Source organism: Denticeps clupeoides, chromosome 1, assembly GCF_900700375.1.
Source record: "Denticeps clupeoides chromosome 1, fDenClu1.1, whole genome shotgun sequence".
Taxonomy (NCBI): Eukaryota; Metazoa; Chordata; class Actinopteri; order Clupeiformes; family Denticipitidae; genus Denticeps; species Denticeps clupeoides.
The window spans coordinates 8,630,228-8,650,187 of record NC_041707.1 but is presented as its reverse complement, the minus strand read 5'-3'; the positions used below and the strand labels follow the sequence as shown (position 1 = coordinate 8,650,187).

Below are 19,960 nucleotides of genomic sequence, written 5' to 3'. Positions count from 1 at the left end.
ACACCAATTTACACCATTTCTAGCCACTGCAGGACCATAGTAGTTGAAAGTATAAAAGTCCATAGGTCACTAGCTGTGAAGCAGGCTTCTCCTCCCGCACCTCTCACCTTCAGAGGAATGGAGATAATGCTGACTGTGTGTTACCACTCCGCGGCAGAGAGTGTAATATTTCTGCAGCTGTGCGCTGGCGCAGTACGGTGAAGGCAGCTGAGTAAACTGGCCGGTTCTGTACTAGGAGTCAGACTGGAGAACTTGGCGAAGCGAATGATGAAAAAGCTTCTCAGTATCATGGACAACCCCTCCCACCCCATGCATGCTCACCTCCTGGACGATTCTTTCTACCTGTCTCAATAAGACTGTACCACTCTTCCTTGTTCTTTGGGTGATCTTTTTCAGCAGTTATGTCATTAGGTCTTTTTTGGATTGTGTAATATTACTAATATGGGTAGGCGATTGAATGTTTGTGTTCACAGCGCGCCACTTTACATTCACCTATATATTGCTGTATGTTCTCATTAATTTCTGGTTTCAATAAATTGCAATTCTGCATTAAATCCTTGACCTTTTCGTGCCCGTCGTCACATGTGTCAAAAATGAAAGCTGGACTGCGCCTTCTACGGACAGTCCGGTGTCCTTATGGGGGGTCGGTGGGCGTGGCTTGTCGGTCCTGTAAGCTGATTGGCCCGGGGGCGGGAAGTGAGTTTTTAAATCGGTCTCGCCGGAGTTGTCGCTGAATGGACTGGTGACCCGGGTAAGACAGCTGGACGGTTCGCGGTGTATTCTTGTATTCGTGTGTTCGCGTTGTTCCTGATGTCTTTTTTTTTTCCAAGCACACGAAGCGAAACGGGCGATGAAATCGAGTTATTAATGCGTTGCCCTCTCCTCATTTGCTGAACGGCTCGCTAGCACGTCGCTTGCTGTCATTGTGTGCACACGGAAGGGTTTGGTTTATGGGCGTTTTTTCCGGTCGTTCAGCTGCCCCCGCCTGTCGCCTGCTGCCCACAGCCGTGATCGTGGAAGTATAGCATCCGACAGCTAAGCGGCTAGCACAACAGCAGCTTCAGCAGTACAGCTGTTTCCCAACGGGGGCTGCTGGCCTGACCTCTTCCAGGTTTAGGGTCGGGATCATAGGCTGGTGCTTTGCTTGCTTCCTTTTATATGATCACTGATCGGCTTCTGTCTTGTAGCTGTTTCAACATCTACATTGTAGAGTTGCAGGGATGTGAAACGTAGTCACATCATTGTTTTAATCGGCTGCTCAGTTTGAAACGTGTGTTTTTAATGCAGAGCTCCTGCTATTGCTTCCAAATAAAACAGTTTCCACTCGATTACTGCGTGGTGACATGAGGACGAGTGAGTTTGACTCATCCGATGAAGAACAAGAAGGGGCCGAGCAGGATAGTCCTCTGCAGATATCCTGGTAAGGATATTCTTCAGCAATGTCACCCTTTTAAAAACCTTTTATAATCAAATGGACCTGCACTGCATGCACCGCCTCTGTGTCCTTTCAGGCTGTCTTTGTCTGTGGTGGAGTGCTCCCAGTTTTTGGGCATCTGTCCATTGCCAGGTAAAGCTACTTCGGCACCCAATGTTTCAGTGAAAAAAGTAAGCAATTTAACTGAACTAACAAGACAAACAAAAAATTTGTTTTTTCCCCACACCAGGATGTAAATATAAAGAAGTGAGACGGAATCTGCAGACGGATGTGGGTACGTTCATGCCGAGATTGTTGAACAGCCCCCTAACATGTCACCCATCCTCTTGAACGTTGTTGTTGCGTCGCCATTCAGGTGAGCTGCAGAACCAGGGTGTGGAGGACATCTTTGTGTTCTGCACACGTGGGGAGCTGCAGCGGTACCGTGTGCCCTGCCTGCTGGAGGCCTACACCCAACGCGGTCTCACCGTCCACCACCTGCCCTTCCCGGACGGGGGCACCCCTGAGCTGCCCCAGTGCTGCCAGATCCTGGAGGAGCTGCAGGCCAGCCTTCAGGCAAGCCGCAGGACCGTCATCCAGTAAGCCCAATCCACTTGCCCATACCACCACTAATATAATAAAACAGTGTTTAATTTAAACTGAAATACCAGATGATAGAGCTGTGGACTTCTAGCACCCTCTAGTGGTGTAGCAACTGAAACTGGTTTAATAAATAATGCAGTCCTTTTACCTGTAGAAAATGGTGCAGATTAATTATTGCAGTGCAGGATCAAATCAAACAAATGAAGCACATGATAACAAATAATAGTTGCCATGGTGTTTAGTCATTCTTTGAGAAATATATAAACCACATACTTAACATTGGTAATTGTTTTACAATTGCTATTAATTAATACAATTGCTATTAATCATATGCTGCCTTTAGTTTTTGTAATGATGGATACACCATTTTTTTTGTGATTTTCCTTTTTTCCAAGTTGCTATGGAGGTCTTGGCCGCTCTGGACTGAGTAAGTGTCGTTTAGGTATTTTTTGAGTTGGTGTGGCTGACAGTTTCTGATACTGAACACTGGTGTATGTGGTCCTTAGTTGCTGCATGCCTCCTGCTTCAGCTCTCTGTGTCCATGACGCCCAACAAAGCCATTGAGATACTGCGAGAGCTGAGAGGAGCCGGGGCCATTCAGACAGTCAAGGTCAGTAATGGCCTTCAACCAAAACGTTACCAGACCATAAATAAATAAATGACATTTATGGTGCTTTTCCCCCTTCTTGTACAGCAATACAACTTCCTCCATGAATTTCGGGAACAATTTGCTGCATATCAGGATAACACAGATGTTTCCCGAGAACGATCAGTTTCACGGTAGCCTGACCTGCCCTGTGACTTGCTGAATTTTCATAGATTGGAAGTGCTGGAAAGAAAACTGCTTGAATTTGTGCGTGTGGTATTTGAAGGGCACTTTACAAACCTGTATAACTAATGTGATTGTACATTCTAAAAATGCTGTGTATCAATTTAATTTGGTGTTTGCAATATTAAACCTTCTAGAGGTAATGTTTGTAAGTTTGGCTTGGAAGGACAGTCAGATTGAAATGAGTTGGGACATTTTTATTTTAAACTTCATGTCACTTCTATAAGGCTAGAGGTGTGGTTTTATACTAAAACTCGTGGACAGTCTATATTTCCTCATTTAAAAGAAAAAAAAAAATTAATTTAATTTTACTTACAGCTTGTTCCTAATCAGCTGTCAGAGTATATATTATAATTAAGATACATGGAGGAGGGTTATCGGGTTTGTGGAACCTAACATGTCAAATTAAATCATTGCAAATAAAAGAAATTTAAATTGCAGACAGTAGTATCACAAAACCATACATTTCCTTCTTTGGAGTCAGTCAAAAACGGGTGAGGACCAAAAAAAAAAAAAAAACCCACACAAAACACTGGAGTCATTTAGCCAGCAGATCTTACTATATAAATAAAAATTCTACAGATGTGGCACTGTAAGTTATGCAATGGTGGCGGGAGGGAAAAAAAAAAAAAGGCAGGAAAAATTTGGCATTTTCACACAATTATAGTTTGACAATGATGCACAGACAAACATTTATTTATTTGTAAATAATGCATTTTGAAATATTTTACCTGATGTGATGTCTATTCATTTTACTTCATTTAAGAAGAAAAAGAATATTTTAAAATATAAAAAAAAAAAAAAAAAAAAAAAAAAAATCCTGCATACAAGAAACATAAAAGCAAGAGAAAGCTAGATGTCCGGGCCTAGTGTAAATGTCCTTCCTCGGTGGGAAGGACCGAGTAGTCCTGTCTGGATTATTAGGGGTATTCAGAGTTCATCATACTTTCGAAAATCATCTCACCACATGAAAAGAGTCTCCGAAAAAGGTCCAAATTCAGTTTTTGATTAGCATGATCTCCAGATGTTCCAAACAAAATCTGTTTTGTATCCTACATACAGATGGTGTCTTCAGCTTAGGAGCTCACCAAAACGTAGATCATTCTGAAAAGATGGGAAGGGGGGGTACAAGGACAATCCGTAAAAAAAAGTGAGACTTTTCACATTCGTATTTTCACATCCTTGATGTGCCGACTGAACCTGCCCTTTTGTGTTTTAATGTTATACACACCCATAGAGATAGTAGAAGAAGGAAAGCAGGTAGAATGCCAGCTTGCACCAGCCTTCTTTCTGGCAGTAGGCCAGGATGTCCGCGTTCATGATGGTTGTGGGGTCATACAGACCCGGTCCGCTCATCACTGGCCGACTCGTGTACCTGAGAGGGAGATTAATGGAGCGTTAAAGTCGTACGTATTTACAAGCGAGAATGTAACTGGATAAAAGCCCACCTCCAGACGTGATATGCCAACAGGGGCATGTTCAAGCCGAGCGTCAGCCACTCTGCCGCACACAGGAACATCACGCAGAAAAACACGTGGATCAGGTACTCTGGAAGAACCAGCTGGAAGGAGAACACACACTTCATTACAATGAGCTGCATGCAGAAATATTAGTGCTCATCTACGAATTGCCACTAATGTCTGGCAATTTATTTAATTTCAATCAATATCCATTTAAATCAATATCCAAATATAACATGAAAGCTTAAAAAAGGCCCATTACATGATCTGAACTTGCAATCCAGCACCAGTTTAAAGACTGGACAGAATATTGAGTCACTGTCTATGCAATTTGTTAAATGTGCTGCGGAGAACCCAATATAATATCTAATTAAATTAGAAACACAGTTGCAGTTACCTCTATTTTCTTCCCGAGTTAAACCTTTTGCCTTGTTCATAGCTTTATGCAAACTCTTTACCTCAGTTTTAAAGGGAGCCCACTAGAGCTGTAAATTTTGGCCCGAGCCCGACACGGTTCAAGCTCTATCTCGATCATTTTGGTCAGGTTCTTTATTATTACGACGGAGATGCGAAAATGGATGCTGAGGAAGTGAAACCGAGGCTAGACTCTGCCAATTATGTTTTATACCTGCACATTGCCTTTTTCCCTCTTATTATAGAACTTGTAGCACAGGCAAAGAAAGACGGGCTTTTAAAAAGCTGTACTTGTCTGGCTTGGGCCGAGCCTAACTTTTTACTCCGTATTACAGCTCTAGTGTACACCTGCTATGCTGCCATGTCAAAATGAATAAAAAAAGGGACTGCTCCTATAATCATGTCACAGATGTGAAGGAGAATCACTGTGGAATGCTATGGTGGCAGTGTTAGTCAAGCAACACCCATTCTCCCCCCCCTGAGTTAAAAAGTGAAGTGCCAGGGAATTCCATACAGGGTTTGATGTAATATTCCAAAACAGAGTGGTCACAATTTGATTATGACATGGCACAATTCAGGTACATATTAAATTTAATAACAACTGTGCCAATAGGTCTGTGCTTGTGAATGAAGCCTGGTTACAGATTTCTCCATGAAACGCATACTGCCTAGACCCAAACATCTGGACAAGAGTCCCAGAACTAGACCAGGACGGGTCAGACCACTGGCACTAAGAAGCTACTCTCTCTGGGGTGGAGAATAGCGATCAATTTTAGTATTCAGGGAGTGCAGTTTCAGCAACGTGTTAATCTAATCTAACATTAATTTAATTCCCCAAGACAAACAGGTCATATCTACAGAACCCAAACTGATGCAAATCTCATGTGTGCTTTCCAGAGTCTCTCTCACACACACACACACACACACACACACAGCCTTGCAGGGCCACACCATGCTCAGGTGTGAGAGGCAGGTGGACAGACTACGCCTTGTGCGGTGGGTATGCAGTGGCACAGATGGACGCTTCACAGGAAAGCCATGCAGCACTGACTGGGCCGGAGGCAGGCAGGGCATCGGCAGGCCACTGAAAAAGGGGTTTAACATCTACGGGGTTTGGGGAGGGGTTTTGCGCCACGTTGCCAAAGCCCAACACTTCAACACTACCACGTAACTACTCATTAATTTAGTGAACGCATGTGTATTTAAGTATATTACCTTAATTAGAGCTTTAATTTATTCAACAGCCTCATCAGTTTACAGAGGTAGACAATGACTGGACAAGGAACATGCAATTGGGAGATGGGGGCAGCCTGGTCCTCAAATCTCTACAGTCAGAGCCAAATCTCTGCAATCTAAACCATAAATTGGAATGCCAATGCTTATTATTAAAAAAAGATATGCCATAAGATGCATTGATATCGTACGGAAAACCAATCCAAGTGTAAGTGCTGCAAACCACCACCACTGGCGTAAAGAAACTATCCGTTCATTCAGTAATAAGAAAAACCCTTGTAGAAGTCCTTTAGTCTTCTGTTTAGCTTTGAAGCAGCTTGCAAGAACACCAGCCCGGCCTCTGAGCTCCATGAGGAGAAGTGGCAGATGCCATGGGCCGTGAGGTGCTGAGATGTAAGATAATGCATAGGGCCGATTAAGTGCTTCCGGAACGCATGTGAGCTCAGGCACTCGTGCAAACCCTGGTTCTAAACCATGGTGCCAATCCGATTTTACACTCGTACAGGAGAGCCTCATGCACACACACCACTTCTCACCCCATCTAATGAACACACGAGGCAAAACTTGGCGTCAAAATAGAGGGTTACGGACAACAGTTCCCTCGGGCAGATTGGACATCTTGATTTAAAGTTATGGTAATCCTTGGACGAATGTACTGCAGACGAAGAGAACGGACCAAGTGTGTGTGTGTTCTGGATCGTTATTACCGCAGCCGTTGTAGAAACAAGGGCCGGGGGAGGGGGGACAAAGAGTGACTTTCCACTTTCCGCTAATATATATATTTTGCAGCAATTGTCTTTAATCAGATTAATACTGTATGCAACACACAGGAGAGGTTGTAAAAAGAACTCATGCATGTTGTGAGCACTTGCAAGTCTTTTCAGTTAACACTTGTGGTGAAGGGAACAGCAAACACCTGCGTTTCATCTGATGCCCTCATTTTACATTCCTGCCGCCTTCTACACTCCCACTCTCTAATAAGGGCGTATAAAGCAGCTTGTTCAAAATGAGATGACACAAAAGGGCAAGCAAGGCTAGAATTTCTCTGCAAATATATATTTACATTTACATTTACAGCATTTATCAGACGCCCTTATCCAGAGCGACTTACAATCAGTATTACAGGGACAGTCTCCCTGGAGCAATTTAGGGTTAAGTGTCTTGCTCAGGGACACAATGGTAGTAAGTGGGATTCGAACCTGGGTCTTCTGGTTCATAGGCGAGTGTGTTACCCACTAGGCTACTACCACCACCATATATATAAAAAAAAAAAAAAGTTTATTCATTCAGACAGTAGACAGTAGTATTCAGCACTGGCAAGTGCAAATAATGAATAAATACAAGAAAAGCGCCACAGAGATCTCGGGTAACCGCCTAAAGGCAAACATGCTGAGGTAGACCTGACGAAGGTTGGGATCGAGAACGGTGTCATGATGTTAACTGAAAAGACATTTGCAAGCACTCTCCGCGTGCAGATGGACTGGACTGGACGCACTGGACTGAGAATTGAAAGTTGGTACAAACCTTCAAAGCAATTTTGACCCTTTTAATCTTTTTGACCTTTTCAACTGTCTTTGTGCCATTAGAAAAATGGAATGCAATAAGAAAACAAGTTAAAAAAAAACAAAAAAAACAGATTAGATAAAAACATTGAGTGTTAGTGTTGGACAATTGACAAATTCACTGCAGTTTGTAGCGTACCAGTGCAGACTTACGAGAGAAGAGGGAATCTTCCTACCACTCACACCAAAAACACAGACCAAAGCTCATAAATATGCATGCAGAAAAACACAAACACACACGTGCACTCACCGGATTTAGCGTGTTACACTGATCTATGGGATTCTTGTAGTCTGTCTTCAGTTCATCAAAAGCAATTATCTGCAATACAAAAAAAAAACAACAACAAAGGGAGTTTTACAAAAGCATGATGTTGAAGCCAAGATTTTCCAGATTGACAGTAATGCAGATGTTCAGGAAGAAGGATGAAACAAGTGACAATGCTAAAAAAAATGTGGGTCTGCTTGAAAGTCCCTTGGCTGAAAGACAACGGCAACTTCACCCCCCCCCCTAAAAGATCCTTCGCGCATGACACTAGGCACCTTTGTATCGTGTGAAAAAAATTAAACTAGCAACAGCATGACTCCAATTTTCTGGCTGGTCACATGCTTCGCAATTCATGTTACAAACATGCTGAATGTGCGACAAAGCTCGCAACGTAGGAACCAGAGATTTATTCAAAACGTAGCCCTCCATTACCTGGCTGACTATTTCTCTCCATATTTGTGGAACATGCCACCCCCCTCATCTACCTTACTTTTCTGATACTGATTCTTTTAGGCTTATTGGATTAAGTCAGACACGACTACGATGCCGTAGAGCAGCGAGCATTCAAGCACACGTGGACCAAGCCTGCTGAGAGATTTAGGAAAGATGTAGTCAGTACAACTGCATTCATTGTCTTGAAAAACTGTTCCAGCTGGACCCCTATAGTAAGAAACACATATTACACATGCATTTACAAAAAATTAACTGAATTTACATTTACAGCATTTATCAGACGCCATTATCCAGAGCACCTTACAATCAGTAGTTACAGGGACCGCCCCCCTGGAGCAAACTTAGGGTTAAGTGTCTTGCTCAGGGACACAATGGTAGTAAGTGGGATTTGAACCTGGGTCTCCTGGTTCATAGGCGAGTGTGTTAAGCACTAATTTAAACTTAAACTACCTATACAGACTATAAAATATTAAACGTTCTGTACACTGAACAAGGACAACAACGATTAAAAGACAGTGGAGCTGAATGGGAGCCAAGTGGGAACCAGAAGAGCCAGGTTCGAACTCCACTTACTACCATTGTGACCCCGAGTAAGACCCTTAACCCCGAGTAACTACTGATTGTTAAGGCCATCTGATAAATGCCGTAAATGTAAATGAGACGAGTTGAAGGCTCATGCCGAGAGTCCATCAAACTGACCCTAGAGCAGAAAGGTTTTCCTTTCTAAGGTGGAGACCAAAGAACAACGCTAATGAGTTACAGTGAACCTGAAAAAAATCGCTGTCCAGTGGCAAATTTTAATTAATTCAGTCACGCCGAATACCAGCTATACTCTGTAAGCAAAGTGGTAATCATGTAAATAAATGAAAAAAACAAGGACTGCATCATGGAAACGTGACATTTCTCACGGGCAAAATTATTCCGCGGAAGGACGAGGTGCCGCGAATTTCGGCGTTAAGTTCGGCCATTCATTCCGGCCAAAAGATCCCATCAGCGGGCGAGCTAGCGGCCCTCGACCACCGACCGCGCTTCCTTGTTCCTCCACGCAAAGTCGCGTTTCCAAAAAAGCGACTGCGTCTGAACAAAGGCCAGCTCTACTTACATGCCAGATGGCGAAGAAGATTAGGGCCGCAGTGAGCAGCAAAGCGAGCATATAGCAAAAGGCCGCGAATGTGAACGCCATTTTTTTAAACAGATACTGAGCACACCGCGCCGCCCTCGGTGGAGAGCTGTTGTTGAGCCCCTCCGTCCCGTCTGCGCACGCGTCGGAATCTGGAAATAACGCGAGATTTCGAAACAACGCGAGACACCAGCCAACGATTCACAATTACCACGACCTATTGGTTCAGTTTGAATCGGATTGTTCGAATCCTGAGTGCATTTTACACATAGTTCATTGCAGTTCTTACTATTATATTATTGAAAAGCATAATCTAACTTTAAGTAACTGCACAGATAAAATACATTTGTACATCCAATTGGAAAAATATGTACATACAGTACAGGCCAAAAGCTTGGACACACCTGCTCATTCAATGTGTTTTCTTAATTTTCATGACCATTTACATTGGTAGATTCTCACTGAAGGCATATGAATGAACAGAACTATGAATGAACACATTTGGAGTTATGTACTTAAAAAAAAGGTGAAATAACTGAAAACATGTTTTATATTCTAGTTTCTTCAAAATTACCACCCTTTGCTCTGATTACCGCTTCGCACACTCTTGGCATTCTCTCGATGAGCTTTAAGAGGTCGTCACCTGAAATGGTTTTCCAACAGTCTTGAAGGAGTTCCCAGAGTTAAAGTGAAGTGATTGTCACATGTGATACACAGCAGCATAGCACACGATGCACACAGGGAAATTTGTCCTCTGCATTTAACCCATCACCCTGAGTGAGCAGTGGGCAGCCATGACAGGCGCCCGGGGAGCAGTGTGTGGGGACAGTGCTTTGCTCAGTGGCACCTCAGTGGCACCTTGGCGGATCGGGATTCGAACCGGCAACCTTCTGATTACATGGCCGCTTCCTTAACTGCTAGGCCCCCACTGCCCCGATCTTTATGTATTTAGTAGTATATCAATAATTAGCCTGAACAGGGACTTGAACCCTGGACCCTCAGATTAAAAGTCTGATGCTCTACCGACTGAGCTATCCAGGCTCTTGTCACTTTGCCTTCACTCTGCGGTCCAGCTCACCCCAAACCATCTCGATTGGGTTCAGGTCCGGTGACTGTGGAGGCCAGGTCTCCACTTTTTGTTAAGTACATAACTCCACATGTGTTCATTCATAGTTTTGATGCCTTCAGTGAGAATCTACCAATGGAAATGGTCATGGAAATAAAGAAAACACATTGAATGAGAAGGTGTGTCCAAACCTTTGGTGTGTACTGTATATTTAGCTATAATTTAATCTGGGGTGATGTTACATTACTAGGCTAATGGAGGTTAATGGAGAGGTCTTACTCACTGATTTTGGTGACTTGACATTTGTGTGGCATCTTAACTGATGTTGTCCCGATTTAGATCTTATAGGCAAGTTTGGTTTAATTTAGCTAAATTCATATTTATGTGTAAACAATTTAACATTTTTTAATAAAAGCACTATGGCTGGTCTGTGTTAAACAGCATTTGAAGACACTGTATACAGTGTGTACTGTTGTACTGACAATAAACCTCTCTTGAAACTCGAATTGTGCCTTGACAAATATGTTCATACTTTACAAGACTGGAAAACCCTTACAAAATACAGGAAATGCAAAAAAAAAAAAAAAATCACCATGATTTCTGAACCCTAATCTTATGAAAGTTCTTTCAGTTCAGAAATAATAGTGCACATTTTTAATATGCTTTAATATAGTTGGATGAGATAGGCGAGACATAGAACAGTAGACACTATAGCTCTTGTATTACTGTATTGAGACATTGTACCAATTATGGAAAAATACAGACATCTCAATTACATCACAGACTCCACAAAACAAAGGGGAATGTCTCACATGACATCATTTTGTTACAAAAACAGTTGAAAACTTCTCAAAAAAGCAAGAGTGTTACAGTAAGAAATACGCATTCAGAGAATCTATAGATAGGCCACCGATGGAAAGCACAGAGGGGAGAGACTGGAGGGGCTGGAATTAAGCATGTGAGTATAGTGCAACCCAGGAAGACCAGTCCTGTTGGACCTGTCCAAGCAACAGTACTGTCACTTGGCTCTGAAACAACAATGAAATAGTGACATTCTTTCACCATTTTTACATTTAACCACCAGATTAGTGAATATTAATCCAATAATTTCCTCAGCAGTTGCTGCACACTTGATTGAACGTCACAGAACAGCCAAAGAACATATTATCCCATTTCCAAGACAAAATTATTGCCTGAACTGGGAGTTTTTTTAACCATATATGTAAGGGGAGATGAACATACTGTTAAGACCATGCACCATGGAGATACATCCCTTCAATAAGATTTAGGTGAAGGTTGAAACATTGATTCTCACTAAAGCATGCACTGTTATATACAGCTGCTTCTAGACCCCCCCCTCGGTTGAGTGATGCAACACTGTGCATTATGGGCCAGCTTGACCAGGTGAAACACTGCAGAAGTTCATGCACAAAGACTCCCCCTAGAAAACAATCAGGAGTAAAGTTATGTGATACAATTTATTTTCAAAATCTGCCTTAAATGAAAAATTTTGGTTGACCAGATGAATATGATTTGAGAGATACTGTAAGAAAATACCTTAAAATTAAACAGAATGTTTACTGTGTTTTATCTGTTAAACTAAATGAGCTGCAGGGGTGTCCAATCACAGGGTCAGCGTGTATTACACGTTCCTACCCCCCCAACTGTATCAAATCAGTCACCAGGTTTAACTGGAACACCTCCACATATGCACGTCTGTTTTAATAAGACTGGAAAACCTTGTGCTGTACCGACATATATGTATTAGACTGATTTCATATATACTAATTTTTACAGTATATAAAAATTAATGTCCGCTATTTGCTTTATCTATTTGTTTAGTTAAGGAATCAGACCTACAAATCTTTAACTAAACCATTACTTGTATAATAGGCTTGAACAAATGAAGACTTAGGTTGAACTTTGCAGCAAGTTCTCAGGAATATTCACATACAGCAGCATTTGGCTAGCTGATCAGTGAATGACGGCTTATACCCCTTTTCTCTTCTGGTGAACATAACCACAGACCAGCTAAGATCTTGCACTGCTCAATAGCTATGGTCAGTCTTTCAAGACAGTGAAGTTACAGACAAACATTGTTCAGTTCAAGAGACAGGTCACTCTTCATTTATACAGGTTAATGTAAGGAGTGTAGATGGTTCTGAGCAGCAAGATCTTTACAAAGAACACAATGAAGTGGTTCTGCCTTTCCAGCCCAGACCTCCCATTTACATCAGTTTTTCAATTTCCTGTAATATAAATGGTATATGACATTTTGAGATTAAGGTGTCTTCCATTTCCTCATACAGACTTAATGTAATTTTTCCCTTTTAATGGCTCACTTTGACTGACAGTTAAAGAATGCGATAACTGCACCTCTCAAATTGACTTTCCATCAACCTTGCCATGGCAGATGGCAGTCTATACAAAACTTCCTTAGGCCTCCCATTATTAGAACACAAAGACTTGTAACAAGTGTGTTTTTTTTTTATATATATATATATATGCAGAACCTTAGACCTTTCCCCAATTAATCATTAGATTAGCACTATTTGTAAACATATATAGATATTAAAAAACTCCAGTGTTTAATGCATTAATTTACATATGTTGTTTCACCTAGTTCTGGAACAGTAGGTTAATGCAAATGCAAAATAAAATCAGTTAATCCAAGCATGTCGGGAGACTTTTTTTTTTTATTATTATTACTACTGCCTTGCTGCTCTTGTGTCCAATACAAAAGATCCATACACACTAACCTCTTCCAATTAAGAAGACAAATAAGGTCCACACTTAGATAGAGATGCCACAAACAAGATAAAAATGGAGTGTCAAGAGTTTACCTCCAGTGTGTCTATACTTTTCACAGCTCTGACTGAAGAACTTCATGGAAGAAAGACCTGTCCTATGTACTAAACCCCTAACTTCATTTCCAATGAGTCAATAATTCTCTAAACCCTCATTTACAGAAAATCCCGTTTTTGCCCCCTTACATTAACAGAGAAGCAGCGGTTGCCCTTTAAGAATAAAACATTGGACAAATATTTGGTCACAGTTGCAGTTCACACAGAACGTTACAAGGAATAATTACTTTCATTTTTTAAAAACCATGCACCATCCACATCAACATGACCGCTGAAATATCAGTTTGACTGCAATTGCAGGAGGTATATTGCAGAAAGAATTGATTCCCCCAAACCAAACTGATCATGTTCAGATATGGATTTCAGTGAAAATTACCAAAAATGTTACATTTTTCGAAATCCATGTCACGTGTATAGTAAACGTTTATTCATCAATGCGCTATTAACGGAAGTGTTTGTCTGAAGCCTGCTTGAGTCACCAACTAAGCAACCAAGGCGCTTAGATGGAAGTGTGTGTGCTGCTCGGTGCTCTTAAATGGCAGTGCTGGATAAAGATAACCAAACTAATTACAACAGGCTCACAAGCTCGACTTCCTTTGGACTAATTAGATCTTTTTCAGATCTCTTTCATTTTGCACAGAATTGTCTCTGCTTATTATAATTTCATTTAAGTTGAAGGGGGGGGGCTTTTGGGAAAAATGTGAAGATTGAATTTGAAGGGAGTCGGTTGTTAAAAGACAGTGGAATTTTGGATGCATAATGGACAATGGTTTTTATCTCCCCTTGAGGAACAACTCGCGTCGCCTTAGGTTATCCCCTCGGCTGAGTGGGCGTGGCACAGAATGGCAGAATGCATCTAACGGAAAAAACCCAGCTTCTCCCTCAGCCATTCTTCAGTCAGGTCCTCTGTGTTCCTGATCTCGAACACCTGCAGAGGTATCGGGGGGAGAGAAACGCTATATTCAGCACCTTTCCTTCACTAATAAATGAAAGGTGTGGAAATCAGTAATCAGTACAATTTCACAGTTGATTGTGCAGCTTTTGATAGGATTTATTTTGTCCTGTGTATTGTGTTGTAATCGTTTTCTTAATGAATATAATTTACTATACAGTAAAAAATATTTTATATAACATGTTATAGCATTCATATAAGTAATTAAGTAAGTTATTATTGTGCAAAGTCGTAAGCAGACAGATCCCATTTCCAATTCTGACCTTGGTTAGTTCTACTGTTTGCACCAACTTGTTTTTACTTCCGGCATACATCATCTGCTGCTCTGGTTTGCAACCTGTACAAACAGATGTCATTTTAATAACTGACAGTCAGTCAATGCATGCATCAATCCATCCAACATTGAGCATTTAAATAAAGACATTCAGTCCCGATGCCATTCCAGACAGCACTGTTGCATTCAGGTAGACAGAATCAAATCTGTGACCCCTGTTTAATGTAAGGTACCAAAAAATTGTGTAGTCTTGTTAATAAAACGTGGCTTCCTGTTTGTTGAAATGAGCAGCATGTATTTTGTGCATCGGTGTGACTGTGGATTTTTTACCAACAGGGCTCGAGAAAATGAAGCAGAGTGGGTAGGACACTCGTCCGTCGTCATGCTGATACTTGTAGCTGTAGACCACAAATGTGCAACAGATTAAGGACACAACTGCACCACCAGTCCTCAACTTCCCTTTACCTAGGAAACTGATGTTCACAATATCTGCCTTGTTGTTCTTGTATAACCTCCTCATGCCAAGCTCATGCGCTCAACAAGTAGTGAATGTCATTTTCTGCTTTTTTGCTAAAGGGAAATCATTTTTAAAAAGGCCGTATATAGGCCGTGGTTAAAGGATATCTTGGTTGCCTTTCGGGAAGCTCATCCTTAAGGTCATCAGGAGAAATGTCCTAAGAGAGAAATACACAGTTACTCCTCCATTCTGTTGGCATGACTGTGAACAGCGCCGCTAGTGTGGTGCAGTAAGGCCTTATTTGCACTTTAAATCAAGTGTTATAATTAAGGATGAAGCATATCGGAATCCTAAAACACAACTATGCAAAACACATTTGGTGTTTTTAAGACTCTGAGGTGAGAGAAATACACCGCCTGTACATTATACACAGCTGAAACATATGTGAATTAAAAGTGTGTGTGTGTGTGTGTGTGTGTGTGTGTGTGTGTGTGTTTGTCAGAAGCAACTTGCCTCATGTTCCTCATCAAGAATTACGAGCTGTCGGTCCTTGTCAATCTTCACTGGAAAGAGAGAGAAAGTGGTCTTACCATGTCTCTGTCACACACACACTTCATTGTGAACCATCCACAAGATGACAAATAATTCTAGTCGCGGGAGTATCGTAGGTCGGGGGATTTATTACATAAATCTGAACACAGACTGGGATGTTTACACACACGATATGTAAGACAGAAGAACAGGGCATGAGCTCCTAGAACAGCCATAAAAAGAGAACAAGTCCTCAATCTCTATGGAGACCATTAATTGGGGAAAGAAAAAAAGAATTTTTTCCAATCAGACTTTATGAGTGTATGAGGTGCAATGTTGTTGGGATAAAAAACACCTTTGGACAGCACTGCATCTTTAGCCTTGCAGGAGAAACTCTCGCCTCTTGACATACACAATGGTACTATGAGGTGAGGCAGCACACTGCATTCCAGTTAAATATTCATTTGTAAGCATCTGTCAAATTATCTCTATGCACTGTGATGCAATGTCAAAACTGATATTTCTCCACATTCCTTTGATGTTTCATTCAGAACAAAAATCTTCACGTGACTAAATTTCAATAAAAGCATACAGCACTTCCTCTCTGAAACACACGGTTTGACAGAACACCAATTCCAGTTTGCATCTCCTAAACAAGTGTGGAGTTTTTTTTTTTTTAAGTAATGTTACAAATAGTAGAAAACAAGTCAGTCCCAGGAGACAAACGTCCTTAGTTCATGATGAGCACAAACAGGATTAAGTCGCAGACAACAGATCAGATATGGATGGGACAGGCGCACACAAAACAACTTACTGATAATGGCAGCATTGTTGGTCTCCTTCCGGAAACGGAATGCACGGAGCTTTTTGACGAGGTCCTCGTCAACGTCACAAACAACCAGTGATTCACTCTGTTCATGGAGGGAGAAGTCAGAAATTAATAAATGAACAAAACTTGGGAGCGAAAAATGTCCCTCCACTTTGGGGGCATATATATATATACATATATATAATAGGGATGTAACAACGCATCTATTAAATCAATAAAAATCGATTACTAAATGTGTTGGCAATGAGTTTCATAATCGATTTGTTGTGTCGTGCAACGCTGAGACATTAGATTTTTTTTAAACATACTTGACTACATGGTACAGAAAACACACTCGGCCTCTCTCGCACACTGATGCCTGCAGAGTTCGGTGCCTCATAGACAGGGCGGAGCAAAAAAACAAAAAACAAGCGCAGGTAGAAGAAAAATACAAATACATAATTCGCCTGCATTTTAACGTGCAGTTTTACGCTAAAAACACACATTTTTCTTTCTTGCCAAGGAAGAAAGCCCATGTGGTGGAAGGCAAACAATTAAATATTAATTTTATTATTATTATAACATCTCAAGGAGCAACATGTTTGTGGACTTTCTAAAGTTCTGTTTTTGAATTAGTTTGAAATGTAATACTTTTCGTGTATTTTATTTATCAGATTCTATGATTAATAAAAAAAAAAGAAACTCAACGGATTAATTGATATATATATACAGTACAGGACAAAAGTTTGGACACACCTTCTCATTTAATGTGTTCTCTTAATTTTCATGACGTTGGTAGATTCTCAGTGAAGGCATCAAAATTATGAATGAACACATGTGGAGTTATGTACTTAACAAAAAGTGGAGACCTGTCCTCCACAGTCACCTGACCTGAACCTAATCGAAATGGTTTGGGGTGAGCTGGACCGCAGAGTGAAGGCAAAGGTGCCAACAAGTGCTAAACACCTCTGGGAACTCCTTCAAGACTGTTGGAAAACCATTTCAGGTGACGACATCTTGAAGCTCATCGAGAGAATGCCAAGAGTGTGCAAAGCAGTAATCAGTGATGCCTTCAGTGAGAATCTACCAATGTAAATGGTCATGAAAATAAAGAAAACACATTGAATGAGAAGGTGTGTCCAAACTTTTGGCCTGTACTATATATATATAATTTTAACTGAGCTCTCTTCTGTGCTTCAAGGCTCTCATAATCATTAGTTAATTAGAATCAGGCGATGTAATGAAGCTTTTCAGAAACATGTGTGAGTGGTTCTTAGGTCCATGGTCCATGTCTTTTCTGAAAGACATTTTTGTTTAATAAAAACTAGTGGTGGGCCGTTATCGGCGTTACCGTGCTGCATTAACGTGAGACTCTTATTGGGCGATAAAAAAAATATCGCCGTTAATCTATTCACAAAGTTGGGTTGGGAGCTGGGTCTATACTACGCAAGTTATTGTGCCGGAGTTAAATGGTTACACTAGATTTATAAGTATATTTCTTCTTTCTTGTGTCTTTTAGTTTCTTATTTTCTAAAGACTTTTATTTTGTTTCTGAGACCCCGTTTAGTTCTCTTGGACACATGGCGTGAGTCGTGAGAGGTGCGTGGGGTTTGTGTGCAAAAAGTTATTTCTTTCATTTTAATTTATGTTCTTTTACTGTATATTGTATACTGTGTATTGTATACTGTATATTGTAGAGAGAGGTGCAGAATGACGCGATGTTCTGACGCGACCTTGCTTTTTGTGCAGAATACACTTTGCACAGAAAATCTCTTGGGTGTCAGCTCATCATTTGTGGTTCAAGAAACGAAATCAAAAAGTTACACAATGCAGAAGAAGAACCGCTACACTATGATGACTTTCACCTTGATATTTTAGCGCGGATGTATACCTAGCCGAATTGCACTGTAGGGGGCGAGAACGAGTCTTCGAACTGTGAAATGACCACATCAAACGTGACGTGCTAACATGGATGCAGCTATTTAACTGAATAAACAGTTGGTAAACACAAGTACATCTTATTGAACATAATTTATTTTCATCACCAATAATCATAATAGAACATCTTTCTCAAGCAGTTTGTGATGCATTTTGGAAACAGGAGATGAGCCCCTGGTCTAATACGCCACCTGGCTTGAGAAACCCGTTCTCAAAGACCTACTTTTATTTGGGTAGCACACATATTCTGAATGCCTTCGGCAGAATTCAAATGAGCCATTTTAATCTAGATTAATCTATATTAATTTAGATTACTCTAGATTAATTCCAAGATTACAGTGAGATTCATCTAGATTAAGAAAATTAATCTATGACCACCTCTATTAAAAACACACACCAATAACAACACCAGAACCTGTAAAAAAATGTAAGGCATCCAGAGTTTACCATTTACATTCTAAATATACTTTTCTCAGTAACTTTCCATTGGCATTGAGTGATCAAAGAAGGTTGCCGGTTCCCCACACACTGCTCCCCGGGCACCTGTCACGGCCACCCACTGCTCACCAAGGGTGATGGTTAAAAGCAGAGGACACATTTCGTTGTGTCACCACGTGATGTGCTGCAGTGTTTCACAATGACAATCACTTCACTTTCACAACTGCTCCTTTTCTCTAAAATTGAAAAAAAAAAAGTGCAGTTCTCAGGAATTGTGGGCGCATCCCTGGAATTCCGGGAGGAAAGTTGCGGCTCAGACAGACGATACATCCCTGATTCTTGATTCCCACCCGGGAATTCTGGTGCGTCTCCAGGAGGGGAGACGCACCAGATTCCCCTCCACGCACCGCAACAGTTCCCCAGCAGAAGGAAGTTGACACAACCCGCGTCAAGGGCGACAGGCACACGAAGAAAACCGGCGCTGTCACGACGTCTGAGCCCACTGGTGGCTCTATAGTCATCGAAACGGCCCGGAAACAAAGGTGTTGCCGTTTTTCTCGCCCTGCGCGTCTGGCTGGAGACCCTTTCCTTTGTTTCCACGCGTAGGCTGCGGGTCCGCTTCTCGTAATCGACTAATCGAACGCATGCAGTAGTCGTCTGGGAACCGGGTGTGTGTGTGTGTGTGTGTGTGTGTGTGTGTGGGGGGGGGGGGGGGGGGGGGGGGGGGGTTTCAGCAGGTGCGTCCTGAGCTCAGGAGGGTCCGAAATGCGAAATTATTCCGCGTCCGACGAGCCCCGGGGCCGCAGCTGCAGCGCCAGCAAACTTTTCCCCCAGCTGGGGGGACGGCGCGGCGTCAGACATGCCGCGGCACGTCACGACGGGCCGGGCGAAGCTGCATATTTGTGGACCGGAGCGGACGGGTCGCCCTCCCCGCCCCCGATCAACACGCACGGAAGGCCCGATGGCCGGGACGAGAGAACCGGCGCAAAGGGCGTGTGTGTGTTGTGTGTGTGTGTGTGTGTTGTGTGTGGTGTGTGTGTGTGTGTGTGTGTGTGTGTGAGGGGGGGTGAAACGCGCACCCACCCCCGCGAGCAAGGGCGTCGTTTTTACCGCAGCCGCGGGTCCCACTTACCATTTCGGCGAAGCGCAGACTCCGATTGTGCGGAGCTCGACAGTCCGCTGTATGGTTTTTTTTTAGGGGGGGGTTGTTTTTTTGTTTTTTTTTCCAGGATGGTCAGGTGACCAAATTCTGACCAATCCCCGAGCCCGCCTCCTCCCC

At 42.0% G+C, this 19,960-nt stretch overlaps 3 protein-coding genes and 1 non-coding gene across 6 annotated transcripts; 1 reads left to right on the top strand and 3 right to left on the bottom strand.

The window, feature by feature from the left end:
- The first annotated feature begins 677 nt into the window (after positions 1–677).
- On the top strand, positions 678–2,989 carry cdkn3 (cyclin dependent kinase inhibitor 3). 2 transcript variants are annotated; one of them, XM_028989789.1, is made up of 8 exons: positions 678–751; positions 1,318–1,420; positions 1,512–1,567; positions 1,665–1,709; positions 1,791–2,013; positions 2,413–2,444; positions 2,524–2,627; positions 2,712–2,989. In XM_028989789.1, exons 2-8 carry the CDS (start codon positions 1,344–1,346, stop codon positions 2,799–2,801), a joined length of 627 nt encoding a protein of 208 aa, XP_028845622.1. In that variant the 5' UTR covers positions 678–751; positions 1,318–1,343; the 3' UTR covers positions 2,802–2,989. The 2 variants fall into 2 exon arrangements, with proteins under 2 accessions (XP_028845622.1, XP_028845630.1); XM_028989797.1 differs by having other exon boundaries at positions 724–751; positions 1,288–1,420.
- A 475-nt stretch (positions 2,990–3,464) lies between these two features.
- cnih1 (cornichon family member 1) lies at positions 3,465–9,475 on the bottom strand. Of its 2 annotated transcripts, XM_028982782.1 has the most exons (6): positions 9,336–9,475; positions 7,766–7,834; positions 7,478–7,525; positions 4,295–4,407; positions 4,078–4,221; positions 3,465–3,950 (listed from the first exon to the last, which is right to left on the bottom strand). In XM_028982782.1, the coding sequence occupies exons 1-6, from the start codon at positions 9,414–9,416 to the stop codon at positions 3,923–3,925; spliced, it is 483 nt and encodes a 160-aa protein (XP_028838615.1). In that variant the 5' UTR covers positions 9,417–9,475; the 3' UTR covers positions 3,465–3,922. The 2 variants fall into 2 exon arrangements, with proteins under 2 accessions (XP_028838615.1, XP_028838624.1); XM_028982791.1 differs by lacking the exon at positions 7,478–7,525.
- An 846-nt stretch (positions 9,476–10,321) lies between these two features.
- On the bottom strand, positions 10,322–10,394 carry trnak-uuu (transfer RNA lysine (anticodon UUU)). Its single transcript has one exon. It is a non-coding gene; the product is annotated as a tRNA-Lys (tRNA).
- Positions 10,395–11,130: 736 nt separating this feature from the next.
- On the bottom strand, positions 11,131–19,956 carry gmfb (glia maturation factor, beta). Its single transcript, XM_028978852.1, has 7 exons — positions 19,814–19,956; positions 16,312–16,408; positions 15,480–15,529; positions 15,134–15,183; positions 14,840–14,922; positions 14,499–14,572; positions 11,131–14,211 (listed from the first exon to the last, which is right to left on the bottom strand). The coding sequence occupies exons 1-7, from the start codon at positions 19,814–19,816 to the stop codon at positions 14,140–14,142; spliced, it is 429 nt and encodes a 142-aa protein (XP_028834685.1). The 5' UTR covers positions 19,817–19,956; the 3' UTR covers positions 11,131–14,139.
- Positions 19,957–19,960: the final 4 nt, after the last annotated feature.

Bases quoted from the DNA above. Each gene is read 5' to 3' on its own strand.
- cdkn3 (XM_028989789.1), top strand. From the start codon at position 1,344: ATGAGGACGAGTGAGTTTGACTCATCCGATGAAGAACAAGAAGGGGCC. The intron at 1,568-1,664 runs GTAAAGCTACTT...TCCCCACACCAG, and splicing joins GGGCATCTGTCCATTGCCAG to GATGTAAATATAAAGAAGTG. The intron at 2,628-2,711 runs GTCAGTAATGGC...CTTCTTGTACAG, and splicing joins GGGCCATTCAGACAGTCAAG to CAATACAACTTCCTCCATGA.
- cnih1 (XM_028982782.1), bottom strand. From the start codon at position 9,416: ATGGCGTTCACATTCGCGGCCTTTTGCTATATGCTCGCTTTGCTGCTC. The intron at 7,526-7,765 runs GTGAGTGCACGT...AATGGCACAAAG, and splicing joins AGTGTAACACGCTAAATCCG to ACAGTTGAAAAGGTCAAAAA. The intron at 4,222-4,294 runs GTGGGCTTTTAT...TCTCCCTCTCAG, and splicing joins TTGGCATATCACGTCTGGAG to GTACACGAGTCGGCCAGTGA.
- gmfb (XM_028978852.1), bottom strand. The intron at 14,923-15,133 runs ATATCCTTTAAC...AATCTGTTGCAC, and splicing joins CTTCCCGAAAGGCAACCAAG to ATTTGTGGTCTACAGCTACA. The intron at 14,212-14,498 runs GTCAGAATTGGA...ATACCTCTGCAG, and splicing joins AAACAGTAGAACTAACCAAG to GTGTTCGAGATCAGGAACAC.